Source organism: Delphinapterus leucas, chromosome 5, assembly GCF_059928025.1.
Source record: "Delphinapterus leucas isolate spDelLeu-1000000601 "Yukka" chromosome 5, BTC_Dleu_Yukka2, whole genome shotgun sequence".
NCBI lineage: Eukaryota > Metazoa > Chordata > Mammalia > Artiodactyla > Monodontidae > Delphinapterus > Delphinapterus leucas.
Window position 1 is genome coordinate 71379031 of NC_143133.1, and position 20594 is coordinate 71399624.

At 44.8% G+C, this 20594-nt stretch overlaps 3 protein-coding genes across 21 annotated transcripts in view; 2 read left to right on the forward strand and 1 right to left on the reverse strand.

Moving 5' to 3' along the window:
- Nucleotides 1-3569: 3569 nt before the first annotated feature.
- SLC10A4 (solute carrier family 10 member 4) lies at nucleotides 3570-9828 on the forward strand. The gene is made up of 3 exons (XM_022564677.2): nucleotides 3570-4471; nucleotides 5248-5458; nucleotides 8560-9828. Exons 1-3 carry the CDS (start codon nucleotides 3876-3878, stop codon nucleotides 9070-9072), a joined length of 1320 nt encoding a protein of 439 aa, XP_022420385.1. The 5' UTR covers nucleotides 3570-3875; the 3' UTR covers nucleotides 9073-9828.
- A 9-nt stretch (nucleotides 9829-9837) lies between these two features.
- Nucleotides 9838-18456, forward strand: ZAR1 (zygote arrest 1). Of its 2 annotated transcripts, none has more exons than XM_022567137.2 (4): nucleotides 9838-11338; nucleotides 13008-13100; nucleotides 13186-13260; nucleotides 14531-18456. In XM_022567137.2, the coding sequence occupies exons 1-4, from the start codon at nucleotides 10484-10486 to the stop codon at nucleotides 14672-14674; spliced, it is 1167 nt and encodes a 388-aa protein (XP_022422845.1). In that variant the 5' UTR covers nucleotides 9838-10483; the 3' UTR covers nucleotides 14675-18456. The 2 variants fall into 2 exon arrangements, with proteins under 2 accessions (XP_022422845.1, XP_022422846.1); XM_022567138.2 differs by having other exon boundaries at nucleotides 13186-13271; nucleotides 14531-14629.
- The window catches only part of FRYL (FRY like transcription coactivator), a 293278-nt gene continuing 291005 nt past the window's right edge, over nucleotides 18322-20594 (reverse strand). For all 18 annotated transcript variants that reach the window (XM_089911901.1, XM_089911907.1, XM_089911905.1 and 15 more), the window contains one exon: nucleotides 18322-20410. In XM_089911901.1, coding sequence (XP_089768027.1) covers nucleotides 20152-20410 — 259 coding nt within the window. In that variant the 3' untranslated portion in view covers nucleotides 18322-20151. The remainder of the gene's footprint in view (nucleotides 20411-20594) is intronic.

The following is a 20594-nucleotide window of genomic DNA, read 5'->3' on the forward strand; positions in this document are numbered from 1 at the left end:
TGAGTAATATTCCATTGTATATATGTACCACATCTTCCTTCTCCATTCATCTGTCGATGGACATTTAGGTTGCTTCCATGTCCTGGCTATTGTAAATAGAGCTGCAATGAACACTGGAGTACCTGTATCTTTTTGAATTAGAGTTTTCATGTTTTCCAGATATATGCCCAGGAATGGGATTGCTGGATCATATGGTAACTTTATTTAAGGTTATTCCTATTTAACCACATCATATTCGGTTTAGGAGGACAGACTTTGGGATCCAAAAACTCGGGTTCAAAGCCTAGCTCTATCCCTACTAGGGGGTGACTTGGCAAATTTCTTTCTCTCTCCTTTTTTTTTTTTTTTGACTTGGCAAATTTCTAACCTCATTAAGCCTGTTATGAAGATTGAGTGAGATGATCCATGATTAAAAGCTTAGTAGATTGTCTGTATATAAGCATTCAATGTAGCTCTCATTTTTTTTTTAATTCCCTGATTGTTTTCTTGGATAAACACCTAGAAATAGAATTGCTGGATCAAAGGAGATGCACATTTTTAGGACTACTGTTGTTTTCTTTTATAAACACCTAGAAATAGAATTGCTGGATCAAAGGAGATGCACATTTTTAGGACTACTCTCATCTACACCAAGTTTTCTTCTAGAAAGTATATATCACTAGCAGGATGAGAGGGTATGGAGTTGATAGTATCCTTGCCACCATAACATAATATAATTTATGTTAGTTTTTTCTGACAGTGGAAAAATGGCATCTATAGGGTTGGCCAAAAAGTTCGTTCGGGGCTTTCCATAACATCTTACGGAAAACCCGAACAAACTTTTTGGCCAATCCAATAGTTGCTTCAATTTAATTTCGTTGGTCTTTCCTTTTTGTGATCTTGTGTGTCTACTCATATCATTTGCCTTTTTCCCTATTGTATTGCTTGTTCTTGTTAATTTGTAAAACTGTTTTATAAATTAATGATACTAGCTCTTGGTTTTACATATGTTGCAAATATTTTTCTCATTTTATAATTTGCTTTTAGTTTTTTAAATGCTCTTCTGACTACACCAAAGGTAAAAATTCTTATATAGCCATATCTACTGAGCTTCCCATTATGATTTCTTCTGTTACTTTTTTGCTTGGGAAGATTTTCCCTATCCAAAGATGAGATAAATACTAGCTAATATTTTTCTCCAGCATTTTGTTCCCTTATTATTATTAATTTCTTTAATCCATCTGGAATTAATTTTGGTGTATGCTGTGCAAGAAGGCTCTAAATTTATTTTCCCCCAAATGGCATATTTTCCATCTATGTTGTCATCTCTCCCTTCTATGTATTTTCTCCCTTCTGGGTGGGCCAGACTCTCCTTGGTGGCAGCAAGAGTAAAGGTAAGGCAATTGAGAAAGAGAAGTGACCCATGCCAGCTTGCCAAAATCACCTCATCTGGAGAACTAGCTCTGTTTTCTAATCCTGGGCTTTTCTCCTAAGGAGTGAAGGAGATCAGAAGGAAGAGGGGAGGCAAGAACATCTGCTTTATTTACAACAATCACACCAGGTGTGCAGGCCCCAAGAAGTCCTCAAGGCTGCAGGTTGAGCATGATCCTGCTGATTTACAACCCAAGCCCAATACTTTCTGATTTTTGCTCTTCACCCACTGCACAAATCACCTCCCGTATCCCTCCCCAAACCCCAAGAGGAGCTAGTTGGATGAGTTGGCCTGCCTCTAACTATGGCTTACTTAATTTGATTGTGGATTTTAATATCATTAACACAAGGAGGGGGCAAATTGGAGTGGTGTCTGCAGAGTTGGGCTTCAGCTCATGCTCTGCCATTTGTGTTCTTGGCTTATCTCATCCTGTGGTTCAAAGAATGTAAAGGTTCCACAGTCCTCCTCCTTATCTTGTCTGTCCACATGTCTCCCCTGGATATACTCACTTAACCGAAGTATTTGGGTAGCATGTTTCTTTGTTTATCTGCACATAAGCCTAAATGGAAACTTGGAATATTTTTGGTCACATCCCACTTCCTTCAAAGCTCTACAGATATTACTGCATTGTTTTCTTGGGTTTATTGTTTTGGGGAAGTATGAGGGTATATTATTTTCTTAAATGCTTGCAGAAGCACTGCCCTCATGGAATGTATGGTCTGATGGCAAAGAAATTACTCATTTGTGATTGAGTGCAGTATTCTGTGAATTTAATCATATTTTTCATATTCTCTGTCATTTTCCTGAGATTTGGGGAGGAGAAAAGATAAACACACGAGCTCAGTCCACCATTGGGAAATGGAAGTCACCCAGTCTCCTCTGGTGTCAGAAAAGGGGGTAGGGACAAGTTTCCAGGAGGAAGGATTCACTCTAGGATCTAGGCTCCACACAGACTAACCATGGGCTAAGACTTCATCCTAGAAATTCCTACTGTTGGCTTTCACAGATCAACTGGCTATCACTTTTTTTTTTTTTTTTTTTTGCGGTACGCGGGCCTCTCACTGCTGTGGCCTACTCCCGTCGCGGAGCACAGGCTCCAGACGCGCAGGCTCAGTGGCCATGGCTCACAGGCCTAGCCGCTCCGCAGCATGTGGGATCTTCCCGGACCAGGGCACGAACCTGTGTCCCCTGCATCGGCAGGCGGACTCTCAACCACTGTGCCACCAGGGAAGCCCAATAATTGGCTATCACTTTATGGTCACAGCCTTCTCCAATGGCTCTGCCTCCTTGGTATGAAGAGAAGTCCCTTTCCTTTGTAGATGCATCTAGAGACTCCCATAAAGTTGTTGAGTCAACATTTCCAAGAACTCTGCATTTGATTTGTTTGGGGATAAAGCTGTCTGAAGCAGGGAATCTCACAACTTTATTTCTCTTCAGTCCTTTAATCCTAAGGCCAGGGCTGTACTCAAAACACTTCATAAATCTATGGCCACTGAAGTAGCCTCTCCCCATCTGCCAATAACTTCCCAAATACACATTTTTCACGGAGACTGTACTTAGCAGAGCTCTTCAATGCACGCTTTAATACCATATTCGCGGTGCACACTGAGCCAGCTGCTTCTGGGTTTGGCTGTTGAGGTTGAGATTTCCCTGTGTCTTGGATTCCTGGTGTGGAAAAATCGAGCTAACAGTATCTCTCCCACGGCTCTGCTGTGAGAAAATCAAATGAAATAATGCACACACACATGCACAAGACCTGGCTCAAACCCCACCAATATTATTACTTTTTACTTTAAGTTGGAACACAAAAATCTTATTTAAAAATTGTAAGTTTAAACCAGATATTGTGTCTTACTACCAGAGAGCAGCTCCTATTAAGTCAGGCAGCCCTCGGGATGCTAGCGGTTGCAGGCTCTTTGAACAGTGTGTATAATGTATGTGCGTCCATAGACAAACTCCTCTCTCTCTCTCTCTCTCTCTCTCTCTCTCTCTGTATGTCTGGCTTTCCAGATTTCATTATCAAAGAGGCACAGCCCATCAGAGAACTTGGTCAGCAGCCAGGCACAGTTTTTTCTTCTTCTTGTCCTTTGTCAGGTCTTTGTTCCGCCCCTGGCTACACTCTAACAGAACCACTTACTGGTGATTAAAAGGAGGGGACTCGGCGGCGGGGGCGGCGCCTGCGGGCGCGGGGGCCCAGCGATTGGGTTCACCCTCGGGGGCTGCGCTTTCTTAAGTGCCAGCCAGCGGCCTTCGGCCGACCCCCAGCCGAGCACCGACCCGTTGCCCCGGACGTCAGCCGCGCGTAGCACAGCCTTGCCACCGGCTGCCGTTTGGCGGGTGCGGACGGGCGGACAGACAGACGGACGGCGGTGGCGACCGAAGGCGCAGAGTCGCGCGCGGCGGGAGGGCAGAGAAATACGCAGGGCGGGCAGGAGCCAGACTCGCAGCCTCCCGCCGAAGCGCCATGGACGGCACCGGCAACGCCACCCTGCTCTTCGGCCCGTCCTCGCTGCAGCCAGACAACTACACCTTGTCACCCAACGCCAGCAGCCTGAGCCCCGGCCCAGACACCCCCCTGGCGCCCGCCTCCAGCGCCGGCCCCAGCCCCGGGCTCAGTGTCGCGCCGGGGCCCGGCGTCAGTTTCAGCCCCGGGCCCACTCCGACCCTGACGCCGACGGCCGGCTGCTTCGCGGGTGGCGCCGCCGGCCCGAGCCCTACCCTGTTCGCTCAGCCCGAGGCCGCCCACGAGCCCCCGTTCTGGGACACGCCGCTGAACCACGGGCTGAACGTGTTTGTGGGCGCCGCCCTATGCATCACCATGCTGGGCCTGGGCTGCACGGTGGACATGAACCACTTCGGGGCGCACGTCCGTCGGCCGGTGGGCGCGCTGCTGGCCGCGGTCTGCCAGTTCGGCTTCTTGCCGCTGCTGGCCTTCCTGTTGGCGCTCACCTTCTCCTTGGACGGGTCGGCCGCCGTGGCGGTGCTCCTATGTGGCTGCTGTCCCGGCGGGAATCTCTCCAACCTGATGTCCCTGCTGGTTGACGGCGACATGAACCTCAGGTACGGAGCTGCTGTCCGGTAGGCATCTCTCTTCTCCCAGTCAACCGCGTGTACAGCCATGCGTTCAAGACCAAGGAGGGAGGAAGGAGAGGCGGTTAGAATGAGGCGCGGAAGAGGGGAGAAGAAACTGGAGATGATGGGGATGCCCGGGCTTTGGAAGTCCAGGCAAACATGAAGAGGTAGGGTTGGAGGGGAGAAGATCTAGCCGGGGACAGAGGTGCTCTGAGGGTCTTGGGGTCTCATCCACAACTGCCTCCCCACCCTCCCTGAGTGTTGGGCTGTCAGTGCAGGTTTGCAGGCCCCGGAAGACAAAGGAAACTGGGAAGTCTGAAGCCAGGACTCACGGGAAATGTAAAAGCAAAATAGGACTATTGGCTCCAATAAAGAAAGTAATCTCATATATAAGACAATATAATTGAGGTTAATCCAACAAGTAGTATTCAGCAGCTTTACCATGCCTCACAGGGTGCTTTGGAGGATTAAAAAGAAAACAAAAATGTTCCTGGCTCTCACAGTCATCCAGACTGTAACCAGCTCAATAGGCTGTATAAAGCAGAGGGCAGCAGCCCTGAGATTTTTCTTCTCCTGCCTGGAGTTCACGTTTCAGTTGGGCTTAGCCATGCTGCTCTCTTGGTGCTCTCCTGGGATGAAGCAGGTTCTTCCCTGACTTCAAGCTGGGGGACTTGCAGTCTCTCCCGTTTTCTTCTACCCAATGTTCAAGCAAGGCTCTTTGGCTCAAAGCCCATTCCGACTTCTGTCCATTCCCTTTTCTGCAGCATCATCATGACCATCTCTTCCACGCTCCTGGCCCTGGTCTTGATGCCACTGTGCCTGTGGATCTACAGCCGGGCTTGGATCAACACTCCTCTGGTGCAATTACTGCCCATAGGGACAGTGATCCTGACTCTGTGCAGCACTCTCATCCCTATTGGTTTGGGCGTCTTCATTCGCTACAAATACAACCGGGTGGCTGACTACATTGTGAAGGTAAGGTCACTTTTCACTTTGCATACTTTACACACGTAGAGAGTCCTTGGTCTCTGACCCATGGCTGAAACAGTGAGAAGTTTGGGAAAGAGAAGTAAGGAAGAAAAGGACTGGGTAGCCCTTGCATGGATAAACTTAAAAAAAAAAAAGAAAAGTTTATGCCACAAATATAACTTCTGTCCCATCTTTTGGAACTTCAAAAATAATAGCTTTAATTAAGACACCAGGTTAATTAAAAACAGCATAAGAGAACTGTCAGTATTCATAGGAGGAAACAGACCATGGGGGGAAAAGATGACAGTGCAATTAAATGGCAACATGTTTTCCACTAAGAAGTCATGTATTACTAAAAATCAAAGCAGGTGAAATAAAATTAATAGGATTTGTGCAGTACTTTTGAAATGCATTACAGTACTCTACTTTTTAAAAGTGGAACTCTAATTCTGAGAAACTCTGTAGAAGTTTCCTTTAAAATGTTTTATTAATTTTCCAAAAGTAAGTTTACACTAATAAGACAAAAAGTAATTTAAAAATTACATCGTAAAAAAATTACATCGTAGAATATAATAGAATACACAAAACATTGGCTTTAAAGCACAAAATAAAATTAGGTCCTGGGTAAATAATGCAGAATATATTCACATTACTAAATTTGTGTTTCTTTTCCCTTCCCCATTGCAATATTTCATTTTTAAAGGTAGTGGAAGAATGGGATTTCTATTATTTTGTGCAATATTTCCAAAATTGCTTTATTTTAAAAAATTGATGCTTTTTGTAGCAGTAGAGATTTTGTAATAGTTGATTGGAGAAAAAATTTAAATATTTCTAAATTAAACTTTCTTTGAAAACTCAAAAGTAGTAGTAAATAAGAATAAATCATGAACAGGATTCTCATTTTAGGAAGTTAATCAAATAAAATACATAACGAATTAGTCTAATTAGTGTAAAATGTACATGCAAATTCCTTCAGACAATGAAGAGAAAAAGGATCACTCTAATGTTTCAATTATGTAGATTTAAGAAGACAATTTTTTGTGTTTTACTTATACCAAAGTAATCTGATTATACAGAGGGGCTAACTTCTATTAAAATGAAAAATAGAGGGCTCTTTTCAGTACATATATCCAGCCTTGAGTAAAAAAATTATGCTCTATTGTAAGCATATATATACTCTGAATGTAATAAAGATATATGTACATGTAAATATACATATTTGTTATATGTTATACATATCTATAGATCATCTTGAGATCATTAAGAACTTACTAAGCTTGATCATTAAGGTAATACTATTAATGTGATGGCATTTACTATAAAACCTTGGGAATTCTAAGAGAAAGTCAAATAACCTATTTCCATGCTAAAAACAGGTAAACATATTTAAATAACAGACAATTCAATAAGATAGTGTAACTTTGCTGAACCTATTCCATAGCCAGCACACTCATTAAGATCCACTTCATAATATTTTTATACTTTTGCAAACACTTTAAAATGAGCATTCAGTGTCAGTGTTCACCCAAATGATTTTAAATGGTTCAAAGGAAATGTTAGAGCCAATATTTTCACAACGAAGAATCAGATTTCCTCTCAAAGCTATTGATGTAGACACACTTTGAAACTTAATATAAGTTTTGATTTATAAAAGTTTGGTTTCTGCTAATTGTACATTTGTAACATGAGTATCTTATATAATAATTACTTCAGCACCATTTAGGGTAGACTTTTTGACCAGCCCAGATAAATTTTGAATAATCTTTTGAAGAATATAAAGTATATGCCAATCCCATAGACTCCAAAGGGGTATCCTCCCAAATATCTAGGGAACCAGAAGCAACACTTAAACTGTTCTGGATCTGTAGTCCCCCTCACAGACACCCACCCAATCCCCTCCCCCATTAAAAAAGAAAGCTACCGATCTGAAGGAGAACTAGGAGAAGGATTTTTAGGTTTCCACCTTACTATTTACAAGCCTGTCTTATTTGCATGAGTGAAATGTACCAGTCAGACATCAAGATGACACACTGTTTTATACAGTCAATTGTTTTTATCTAAAATCCTTCTATTATATATAATAACTCCTAAGAGTCGTTAGAGACTTACATGTGGGAGTTTTCTCATGAACAGGTGAAAAAGCAGGGAGTTGCAGGATTACAAAGAATTCCTCACATCTTAGGTTTACATTTTTTTTCTTTTCTCTTACCTAATCTAAGAGTTGGTAATTGTTTGGGTATTGCTAACAATTCTCTGAGCTATAAAGTATTTTGAAGGTTAAAAATATCAGACACTCAGTTTCATAAGTCAATAGGCTTTTATGTCCTGTGTAAAACCAGAACTAATTTCTTATGGAAAACACGGGGTCCTGTTCAGGGAAAGCAATGTCCATCTGTCCACTCTGTTCATCAGACCATACCTGGTGTCTTGGGCTCAATTCTAACTGCTCTGTTTTTAAGAGGCACATTCACAAATTAAACAAATGCTCAGAACAGTCAGGACTCCAAAACAGTTATGGAATGGAGGCTGAAAGCCTGGGACAGTCTGCCCCCAGAGAAGAGTAGCCTTCCCCTCATAACTGGTTTTTAAACTTCTGGAGGCTGTTTTGCAGGAGTAGCCGTCTGTCTGGCCTGTGCTGCTCCTGAGGGCCTATCCAAGACAATGGCTGGCAGTTATAGAAGGCAAATGGTCACTAGACATAAAGACAGGTTGCCAAACAATTAGAGCTGTCTGACACGGCCTGGGTGCCTCCTGAAGAGGTGATCTACCCATCTTCGGAAATACTCTGTCAGAGACTTTTTTTTTTTTTTTTTTTTTTTTTTTGCGGTATGCGGGCCTCTCACTGTTGTGGCCTCTCCCGCTCCGCGGCATGTGGGATCTTCCCGGATCGGGGCACGAACCCGTGTCCCCTGCATTGGCAGGCGGACTCTCAACCACTGCGCCACCGGGGAAGCCCTGTCAGAGACTTTTAATGGCAAAGATCTCCATTCTGTGTGGGAGGTCAGACTAGATGACTCTCCTCTTCCAAGAGCCCAGGATCCCCTTGCCCGAATCCCTCTTCAACTATCTTATTTTTGATGGCTTGTTTATCCCTGTTCTTTTACTAGGTTTCCCTGTGGTCTCTGCTAATGACGCTGGTGGTCCTTTTCATAATGACCTGCACTATGTTAGGACCCAAACTGCTGGCAAGTATTCCTGCAGCTGTTTATGTGGTAGCGATTTTTATGCCGTTGGCAGGCTACGCCTCAGGCTATGGCTTAGCTACTGTCTTCCATCTTCCACCCAACTGCAAGAGGACTGTGTGCCTGGAAACAGGGAGCCAGAACGTGCAGCTCTGTACCGCCATTCTAAAACTGGCCTTTCCACCGCAAAACATAGGAAGTATGTACATGTTTCCCTTGCTTTATGCCCTTTTCCAGTCTGCAGAAGCAGGGATTTTTGTTTTAATATATAAAATGTATGGGAGTGGAATATTGTACAAGCAAGATCCTCTAGATGAGGATGAAGACACAGATATTTCTTATAAGAAACTAAAAGAAGAGGAAATGGCAGACACTTCCTATGGCACAGTGAAAGCAGATAATTTAATTATGATGGAAACCACTCAGACTTCGCTCTAAATATGGAGATACACAAGAGAGTTTATCTTGCTGAAATATTACTTCATGTTTATGGTCTGTGGTAGTGTCTGTGGTTTACATAAAGAACAACAATTGGTTCACATTATTATACATGTAACAGTTTTGATCTGCCCACCATAAGGTTGCATTGGTATATTAGCCAAGCGTTTTCATAAATTACAAATCAATGTCATAATATAACTTGCACCTGGGATCGCTAGGGTGCCGCCTGAACAAATTTGCTTTTTTGGTTTTTCATCGTTACCGATTTCTATGATTGTTTCAAATGTTAACTCTTAGAAAACAGGGTCTTGGAAATGTAGAATTTTGATGCACTATCTTATATGAGTAAAAACACGCTATATTTGTAAAGCATAATTGAGTTTAATGTAATTGTTGTTAAAAAAAAAAGTGTGCTTGCTCAGCTTATAAATACTTGACATTGTTAAAATTTGACCTGTATTCAGAAAAATCCCCAAACAGGTCTATTAAACAATGAAATATAGTATTTTATTGTCCAACCTGTATCAAATCAGAGAAAAATTACATTAACGTATTTGATTACTCGACCTGGTATCTTTTTGTAACGAGTGGCCAACATGTTTCTAGTGGACAAGGCATTTGCTTTCAGCTGGGGACTGATTTGGTCTTCTGCATTTGTGTAAACACACCCTAAATCAGTTTCTCTTTTGGAAAGTTTATTTGGTTAGGAAAATCCGTAGAGCGACTGTCTACCCCAGAGAAGAGCAACAGTTGTCAGACCCTCGTGGTACTCAACAGTACCACCTGGTCACCGTTTGAGGTGGGGGGTTGGGGGCGCGGCGGGGGTGGAGTACTCCAAAGGGAGAAAACGATTAGCCTAGTCACAGATGCCCTGGAATGCTTTCCCTATGCACTTACTGAAAGGGTTCAATGCGTAGATTTCTCAGGGCAGCCCTGAGATGATGAAATAACCTACAATCTGAGATCGTAGGTATCAGACCCAAAGCAGTTCCCCCAAATCTTCGCATTTTTGCTCACTAGCCAGAGGCAATCAGCCTCGCCTCAGCTTCCCGGGCGGCGCCGACAATCACCCAGGGCTGGGGACCACCTGGCTCAGCGAATCGCCGTGATGGTTCTCCTGCTGGTATCCTCTTCACCTGGAGCTAGTTCACTTACAGACCAGTTCTGCTTCGCAAAGAAAGCCTTCTTTGCAGATCATCTCAGGGTATTTGTGCCAACCTCCGGGTGTGGAAAGTTCCCACACCGAGAAAGTCTGGCAGGGGCCCCTCCGGCGGGGACACCAGCGGTGGCGGGGAGGGTGCGGGGGGCCGAGCAGCGCGGCCAGCGGGGGTGGGGCCCGCGCCCGGCTGCCCCCGGGAGGTCGCTTATTTAGGACGCAGGGGCGGGCAGGAGCGGCAGGGGTGCGCTGATGGCTGCTCTGGGGGACGAGGTGCTGGACGCTTACATGTACCCGGCGTGCGCCCTCTACTCGTACCCGTACCCCTACCCCTACCCGGCCGCCGCCAAGGGCAAGGGAGCGGCGGGCGGGGGAGGCTGGCGGCACCGGGACGGCGGCTACCCTCCCGTTTCCTCCTCCTCTGACGGCGCGGCCTCGTCGTCTTTCCCGGCCTACGGGCAGCTAGCGGCCGCCGAGTACTTCCACAGCTACCAGCGGGCGCAACTCATGGCCCTCCTGTCGCAGGTGGGCCCCGGCCTCGCCCCGCGGCCCGGCCGCGCCAGCATTCGGGACGTGGCTGTACAGGTGAACCCGCGCCGCGACGTCTCCGTGCAGTGCTCGCTGGGGCGGCGTACGCTGCTGCGCAGGGCCCGCGAGCCCGGCCCTGAGCCCGAGGGCGCGGCGGGCGCGGGCGGCAGCTGCCCGGTCTCCCCGGAGCTGGCCCGCCGGGGCCCCGAGCAGGGTAGCCCGCCGAGCGGCGCCCCGCGGCCCGTGCGCTTCCCGCGCACCGTGGCGGTGTACTCGCCCGTGGCCTCCCGCCGCCTTTCCACCCTCCTGGAAGGGGCCGAGACTGCGGCGGCCGAGCAGAGGCCCGGGGCGCCGGACGGAGAGCGAGGGCCGCCAGCTGCGAGGCCCCGAGGCCCCGAGGAGGGAGAGGGGTCGGCGAGGAAGGAGCCCCAACGGCCGCAGTCCGAGGAGGACGAGGCCCAGGCCGGCGTACCGGCGAGCAGGGAGCAGCCCCCGCCGGTGACCGGCGCCCCGGACGCCGCGGGCGAGAGGTGGTCACCGCGGAGCCCCCAGCCGGGCAAGGAGCGCCTGCGCTTCCAGGTGAGTCCCGAGTCGGCCAGGGAACCGGCGGGGGAGCCCCAGGGCTGTGCGCCCTCCTGGCTCGCGTCCCCGTCCCCGCCCCGCGGCTGCTCGCGACAAGTGGAGGCGCGCGCTCCCTTAGGCGCGGGCACTTCTGTGTGCCTTTCGGCAGCTGCTGAAGTCGCCTTTCTCCGGCAGAATTCAATCCAGTGTAGCTTGCGTGTTGCTGCGATGGTAAAACACCGGTTGCACAGGGGTGGCCGAGGAAACGCCCTTTTAACATTCTTAGTCCGAGCGTATTTGCTGTATAAAGCTCTGACCACGGGAGGGTAGTCCTGTGTTGATCCTGCACTGGATGATCTAGGATGGGTCTCCGAACATCAGAAGGTGAACTTAACTGGCAAAGGGAGTTGATTGCCAAGGATCCCACTCACATTTTCTCATTCAGTGTGTTAGAAACCGTTAACAATTGACTTCTGGGGTCCTAGTCAGGATCTTCTCTTGCCCTTAAGACGCACCCCTCTTCAGAAATCTAATAGCACTGCTGGAGCATCTGTGCTGTGCTGCTTTGCTGCCTGAGAGGAGCAGGCTTGGAAGGCCGGTTGGTACTTGCCTGAAACTGGAAGGGCTGGAGCACACTGAGGGGTTGTAACCCAGGGGAGTGGAAAGGCTGGAGAGGTATTAAGAGGCCCGGAAGAGTCCTTTTGGGGTCTCTTCCAGGCTCCCCAGGGCTGTTTAGTGGGGGTGGGGGAACACAGTGAATCAAGTTTGTGCACAAGCTGTGCGTGATCTTAAGTCTTTACCTTCCTGGGCTTCAGTTTGCTCACCTGTGAAATTGCTCAGTGTCCTCCAAAGTTCCTTCCAATTCTAAAGGCCTAACTCCAAAAGCTTGTTTATAACTTGTTTCTCACTGAGAAGAAGAACTTAAGAATAAGGTAATACTACTTTTGTTCATATTATGTGTGAATTACGGCTTATCCGTATTTTAGATTCCCAGCACCACTGTTTGGTGGAAACTTAATTGGCAGCATAGAGAACTTTTTTTTTTTTTTTTTGCGGTACGCGGGCCTCTCACTGTTGTGGCCCCTCCCGTTGCGGAGCGCAGGCTCGGCGGCCATGGCTCACGGGCCCAGCTGCTCTGCGGCATGTGGGATCTTCCCGGACCGGGGCACGAACCCATGTCCCCTGCATCGGCAGGCGGACTCTCAACCACTGTGCCACCAGGGAAGCCCATAGAGAACTTTTTTCAAGGTGTTCATCCAAGATCACTTTACGATGCAGAGTCTAGTTTCTTTTCTTGAGTTTAACCACTTCATTCACGTGTGTTCTAAGATCAGACCTATTCTACAGAGAGAAGCCCTCCCCAAAGAATCCCAAAGTTCAGGAACTCTATGTGTTTGGCTTTCCCCTTGCCTGCCTGAGGGAAAACACCTGCTTAGTAATCTGTTAATTTGCTTTATGAACCAAGATAATCCGGTACATAAATTCTGGTGGGTCCTTGCTTTTCTACTTGATTAAGCCATTAGCTTTCGTAATGATTACGTCGTGGAGGCGGACTTGAACCTGATTCTACTTTCCTCCAAGATATGGAGTGGAGTTGCCAGTTTTAAGTGTCAGATCCTTCCCAAGCTTCTGAGATGAAGGCTATTCAGATGTCATGTTGGTTAAACTCTGCTATCCTTTTGCTCAGTTCTTAGAACAGAAATATGGCTACTATCACTGCAAGGACTGCAACATCCGATGGGAAAGTGCCTACGTGTGGTGTGTACAGGGCACTAACAAGGTAAGAAATGCCCTGTAACTGGCATCATCCTGACAAAAAGGTTCAGGAGGGTTTTGCTCTAAGTTTTTTCTCTTTCCCATCACAGGTTTACTACAAGCAGTTTTGCAGAACGTGTCAGAAGTCTTATAACCCTTACCGAGTGGAGGATATCACCTGTCAAGTAAATTGAATGTTTGTATTTTGTGTTTGAACTGGGTAGTGATTAGAAGATTTGGAGGTAGTTTCTTGAATGTATTTCCTAAAAGAGCCTAGATTCCCAGTGACCTGAGGTTTTGATTTCTTTCTGGAAGGAGTTGTAGAAATAATGCTTAACTGGGAAACAAGGCCTTGGTGTTAGTTTTCTCCTGCTCTTGCAAACCTTGGTCATGTGAACGTCTCTAGAAGCTGTTGCCTCACTTGCAGTGTGGAAGAATGTTTGCTTTGCCTGAGACTCAGCTGAATGTAGGAGAAAGTAAACCTAGAAAACAGATTATCTTTCTACTAATATGAAGTAGTAAAGGTTGACGGTTTTACCCAAATGCGTTTTATGAAGCACATACCCAAGTTAAAGTATTTAGTAAAAGCACGGGTTTTTTAAAGTTTCCATTTTGCCTGTGAGTTCAGGAAGGGATTTGTTTTAAAGTCAACCTAAGCTGCTTTAGCTTTAACCCTAAGCTTTATGGGGTTAACTGGTAACACGTTGCTTGTTACTGTTAACTGAGCACTGCACTGTGATAAAGGGCTCTGATCATCGAAGAGGGAGAAGTGACTACACTTGCCTGTTAATCACACAGCTAGTGGAGCTTGACTTGCCGGCAGAGACACAGCCTAAGCAACGCACTTGACTCCAGGTGGATGCCGGAAGCATGAACACCGCAGGGTGGGTGGAGAGAAATTAAGTATGGAAAACGTAGACTAATCTAGATCTTGGGAGAGTAGGGTAGATTCTCAAGTAGGAGAGAGGAGTTTGACAATGAAAGCGAACTTTCTAACCACTCTGCTCTTGGCCCAGCAGTTGCTGCTCTGCCTTCTGCCTCAGCTTGCGGTCCTTCGGAGCAGGGAGAAGGGCCAAGGTTAGCCACTGGTGCCGGGCCTGCTACTTGGTCCCTGGCCTCACACCTTCGATGTTGTTAAACTCCTCTCTCCTGCTCGCTTGTCCTCCACCCTTCAAGGGCAGGGACAGATTTCCTCTTAAGCTGTTTTAAAAGAAACGTCACACAATTCAGCATTGAATCCTGTGCAACCTGGGAGCAGGACTGCATGATACAATGCTCTACTCCTCCCATCCTTCTCCTTGCTAGGAAGGGATGTAGACAGAACAAGATTAGCACAGGACTTTGCTGAGCGTGCATTCAGTTAGTATTTGAATGGACTAGAAAAATAACTTTGAAGTTCCAGGACATCACCAAGCGTTTATGTTCTGTATGTACTTCTCACTTTTTTTTTTTCAGAATTGTAAACAGACTAGATGCTCCTGCCCAGTAAAAGTTCGCCACGTGGACCCAAAAAGGCCCCACCGTCAAGATCTGTGTGGGAGATGCAAAGGCAAACGCTTATCCTGTGACAGCACTTTCAGTTTCAAATATATCATTTAAATGAATGTGAAAAAACCAAAACCCTGGTCCCGCCGAACGTGTGCTAGTGGAGCAGACAAGTGAGCTTTTTTCCATGCCCCTCTTCCTCCTCTCTGCCGCTCCCTCAAAGTACTTCGTGAAAGGCTGTATTTGACAAAGCTTGTCAAATAAAAGCATTGCAAAACAATTGATACACTGTGTAAAATCCTTAAGATTTAGGAGAGCCTGTCTTAACAGTCTGGGCCTTTTACTTTAATACCTGTCCATTGCTTACAGAGCAACCAGGCTCTGAACTAGGTTAGTCACTTGAGAGAAAAGTGTAGAGGGACTCACATGTGAGGTTTACTACTTGTAGGTCTGTAGGGCTGATGCCTATAAGAAATTAATTGAATAAAAAGCCATCTATTAAAATGAGCATCCTTCTGGGGCAGGTGGAGGCTAGAGCCAGGCCTTGACGTTTGAGGGGACTCTGATGTTTGGGGATGGGTAACGCAGAGTCAGAACCCAGAATGGATGGCCTACAGCTGATCTCGGTTTAGTCGGTGCTGAGGGAGAAATGCTGTGAGCGCTGGTGACTTGCTAATCGCGATGTCACAGGTACGGATGGGAACAGGGTGGCTAAGGGCAGCTTTAAGATGTTAAATAACTTCAAGTGGACTTCAGCTGGTGATTTGTTAACTTTAAAAAAAAAAAAAAAGCCCTCCTAAATGTATTTAAAGATTCAGTTAGAGGCAGCTTTATTTAGCCTTTGTCATTATGGACTTGCAGTTCTGTAAGTGGAAACAGTGTTTGGCGCCATCTAACACAGGGATTCTCATCCTAACCTGGTTACCAAGCTTTCTACCTGATTACCAAGAAAACACTGAGACCGGGGCACCAGCGTTCTCCCGGTGCAGGGATGGGGGTGGGGGATGACGTGAGGGATTTTAATGAAATCAGAGTTGAGAGCTGTTGATTTCTTGGTTACAGAAACCACATAATTGGAACCAGGTGCTAATTAGGCCTTCCAGTTTTCTAAGCATCCCATTTTTAAGTTAACCCTTACTACCTTATAGGCCATATATAGTAAGTCTGTTAACATCTTGGATGCTTGTATGTAGACAAATATGGAGAATAAAAGAAATGAAGATGAGTTTGAAGTCTCTGGAACCTTTTATAGGAAGAGGGAAGGCCTCTAACCACATGGCTTGGTAAGGTGTTTGTAAAAAGGCAGATTTGTAGGTCCCTATCTCTACTGAATCACTACATGGAGGTGAAGCACTGGATAAGATCCCCAGGTACTGCTTATGGAATTGAAGTGTGAAAACTACAATTGAGTCAGCCTTGCACTTACCGTAGAAAAACATGGCTGTGGGCTCTGCCCTCATAAAACTTCCAGTGTAGTGGGTAGATGGCCATTAATTTCCTGTATAAAACTTCTGCCATGCACTATGTAAGACCTACTTGGTGCCTGGTAGGAGGGAAAAAAAAGGATCTGACTTGGGGAGGTCAGGGAAGCCTTGCCTAAAAAACGACTACAGCTGAGCTAAAGTTTGGATGAGTTGAATTAGACAAAGAGGGGAAGAAAGGACTTTTCCAGACTAAGCTAATGTGTGCAAAGGCCCAGTGGTAGAGAAAGCCAGAAGGCCACAGGGGCAGGGATGGGGATGATGGCAGGTGCAACTGATAGGCCCAGGCTGGGAGGACTCTTTGGACCTTGCTCAGGAGGACTGTTTTTCGTATGTCATCAGTAAGAATCCACCGAAAGGTTTATAAAGCTGTGGTGGGGCATGGTGACAGATTCACCTTTTAAAAAAGATAATCACTCTGGCAGTATGGTGGATGCCTGTAAACCTGTACGGAGTCTTGCAAAGATCAGATAAAATGGTGGTGGGACCAAAGAGAAATGAAGGATGAGAACTCTAGGTGTGGGTGAAGGTGATGTGTTTTGTGCTAACACTATTAACTCCTGATGTGGTTGAGGGTATGTACACGGATAGGAAACCGAGCTGACTCACATGACGTGCAAGGGGTACATAATATTCACTCTGAGCGTTTGCTGAATGAATGAGGAACAATAGGAATATACCTTCAGTGAGTCCTAGGACAAATTCAGTGGTTATTAATACAGCTATTAAAATGGCTGTTAATCATTCTTTAAGCTTAATATTGTTTGCCATTAATTTTCCTAATAGAGCAGCTAACCCTATTTTACAGCTGAGCAAAGCAAGGATCAAAATATGTGTCACTTAGAGTTAGTGGCCATTCGGACATTGAACAAAGTGGTATAAAAACTCATGATTCATGAGTTATGGTGATAACATTCTACCACTAAGGCACTGTCAAACTGTATGTATAATTGGAAATTTATAAAACTGATTTTTCTTTGAGAGAGTGAGAGGCTAGAAGGAAATATCCCAGAATACTGTTCTCTCTGGGTGTCAAGAGAAGTGATTCTAGTTTTGTTCATATTTCTTACATTTGCTGAAGTGACAGTGGATCACTTTGAAAATTTAAAAATAAGAATGCCATAAAGTACAATTATTATCACATTGATTCTTATTTCCTCTAGTGTAGGTTATGCTGGTGGATGAGCAGTTCTCATAGACCAAAAGGAGGTACACTCACTCTGGCTTTGGTGAGTCTGTTCCAAGAAAATGTCTGACGATTTCCTAAATTTAAGGTAGATCTTATATCACTAAAAGTAGAAAATATTTTCTAAATTGTGTAAAAATCCTTTGGATTTTTCTTCTTTGGAGAAACTGCCAGATATTTGTTTTTTTGTTTTTAATATTTTTAAATTTATTTGGCTGCACCGGGTCTTAGTTGCGGCACTCGGGATCTTTTTAGTTGTGGTATGCGAACTCTTAGTTGTGCGTGTGGGATCTAGTTCCCTGACCAGGGATCAAACCCGGGCCGTCTGCATTGGGAGCGCGAGTCTTAGTCACTGGACCACCAGGGAAGTACCCAGATCTCTTATCTTGTGATTTTACAAACTTACTGTTTAAAAATGATAAATTTAGTGGGCAAAGGAAAAAGTTTGTATGAGCAAAGACTGGGCTCTGATTGGAACTAAATAAGGTGTTTAATAAATTAAGCATTTGATATATTTTGTTAATAAGTGCAAACTTTGGACCCAGAGGACAAGGAGCAAAAAATTACAGGTTTTAAGGAAATCTGATTTGCAAAAGGACAATCTTAATGACTTTATATCTGCATCTTGCTTTCTGCATGTGTATTAATCTTTATTACATTATTAATAGGCTTAGTTACATATAAATAGGAGAAGGAAATTTCAACTGTTTGGAAGGTTTGGTTTGGGTAATTAGTCAATTGAACTGAATCTGTTCTCCAGCCCCCCCCGCCCCTTTATTTTTTTTTGCGGTACGCGGGCCTCTCACTGTTGTGGCCTCTCCCGTTGCGGAGCACAGGCTCCGGACGAGCAGGCCCAGCGGCCATGGCTCACGGGCGCAGCCGCTCCGCGGCACGTGGGATCCTCCCGGGCCGGGGCACGAACCCGTGTCCCCTGCATCGGCAGGTGGACTCTCAACCACTGCGCCACCAGGGAAGCCCTGTTCTCCCCTTTTGAAGGAAAATTATTTTTAAGAATAATGAAGGCAACATTTGAAAAGTTCCTTAATTATGCACACTCTAATCATTCATCCTTTCTTAAAATACAACACAAACCAACACCTACAATGCTTTTTTATTTTAACAAAAAGGATATAAGGAGGGTGAGAAAAATAGGGGATGGTAAGATAGGCTGTAAAGTGTGGTGTGTCTCCAGACACCCACCCCTCTCTTCCTGCCCCGCACCCAGAAGTTATTAAATAATTTAAAGGACACCATTTACAGTACCAGAACACCATCAAAATAATTGTTTTTATCAGGGTCAAAAAATACAGTGATTATGAACGTGCTGTGACCAGTTACAGAATTTTACAGGTAACATAACTCTAGTCAGCAGTCCAGCGGCGTGCACAGGGCCCTCAGTTAATGCACTTGAGCATAATTACATTTCGGGCAGGGGTCTGCACCACCAAGAAAAGGCAAAGCCAAGCATTTCATTTCTACATTCTAAACTCTGGAATCCCAGAGCCCAGTTTAAAAGAAAAGTCACAGTGGATAAGAGATGCATATAAAAAATACAAGGTGTTCCTTTCAAATCAGAGGAATTGTGGGACTACATTCGTTTCTTTTACAAAATGTTATTTAAAAAAAGGACAGAGAATCCAGTTCATGTTATGCTACAGGCTTGGACAGTGAATAAGTATATTGCATGTTTTGGTAGTCAGTCTTCAGGCTTCCTTTCATCTTCCCCCATAGCCCCAGGTTCCTTTAGGGTGAAACATGTGAGTCCTGAATAAACATATAAAAATGCATTTGCATCTCTCTTCTTGAATTCTGCAGACTTGAGGGCCTGCAAGTCATATATTTTACCATCAATGACCACAATTTTTTCTTTAGCTTTGTACACCTCTTCTTGTATAACAGTGCATTGCACAAATGTACAAGAAAATACTGGTTTTAATCTATACAGTTTCTATAATAATTATGGAGTAAAATAAGTTAACTTTTCTAATGAGAAGAGCTGACGGGCAGCATACATCTTTATTTTACATTTTAAAGTCTCTGCAGGCATCTACTTTGGTTAGTTATCAACAATCGTAACATAAGCACTGATCAGAGAACTGAGCAGCATTCCAATAACGTTAACAGATATATTATTTCTTTTTGAAATACTGGGAAAGCCCAGTTTTAAAATATTATTAAAATGTTCTAACATTTACACACTATGAAGAGTTAGATCTAATAAAATAAAATTTTTTCAAAAATAATCTTGCAGTGCTCTTTTAGGCATGCTCTGAGACGTTATCACCAAACATCCATACCTTGAAAATATGACTATCACATATTCACACATCTCAGCTCGCACACACACACAATTCCTTATACAGACCAAAAAACAAAACACCCACGCCCTTATCCCACATGTTGGGGGGGGAAAAAAAATCAATGGTTTTTGCAAAGAAGTCTTTCTGTGTATATCCATCCGACTGGATGTTCTTCATGTAGATGATTAACTGTCAGTTGTTGATTATGCTTGTGACTACTAGAACTCCAAGCATCTCTGCAGGTCTGCAGCTAAAATGAACCAGCCTCGATCTCAGCCTCATTTCACCTGCTTTCCAATGTCTCAGTATTAGAGGCCATCATTGCAGACATTCTTAGAATTCCTTTCTTTCTCCAGAAAGCAATATATTTGTATGCATCACTTTTAGCCCTTTTCTTTTCACTTAGGTAAAGTAATTAAAAAAAATTCTTTCTTCATACAGTTATTGTGGGAGGTATTGGCAGCTGTTAAACGATTCGTTTTTTTCCCCTTCAGATCTGATTCTGACGTTCTTACTTTTTTACCCTGGTAAAGTTTGACAGTGAACTGCAAGGGTCCATAGAAGGTGCTCGTTAATATTCTTAATCGCCTTCAGTTTAGTCTCTTCCTAAATGCCTGAAGTTTCTCAGAATCCAGTGCTCACCAAATTTCCAATTGGTTTGGCCTGTGCTAGGAGTTGGTATGACTGCACCATGCGTAGAGACTCTCTTATTTCTAGATTAAGTTCCATCAATTTGTAGTTGGCTTCTGACATGTCCAGGTCAGAGCCTATGACTGCAAAGCTTCCCGTCTGGCCCAGGGTCTGGTGATGGAAATAGATGTGTAACAGTGTCTGGACAGGGTCATCTTCACAACTGCCAAAGATATCGTTGGGCCACAGAGATCTGAAAACACACAGTATTTTTAAGTCCTGAGACTCAAAGTAATTATTAAAGATAACTACTTTTAAGTTAATACCTATAAAAATAATTTCCTTTTGAATCACTGAGGATCTGTTTTAATATTTGAGCAAACATTAATGTGAAAGTATCACAGAATGAACAAAATCTAAAATTGGTGTCATTTCAT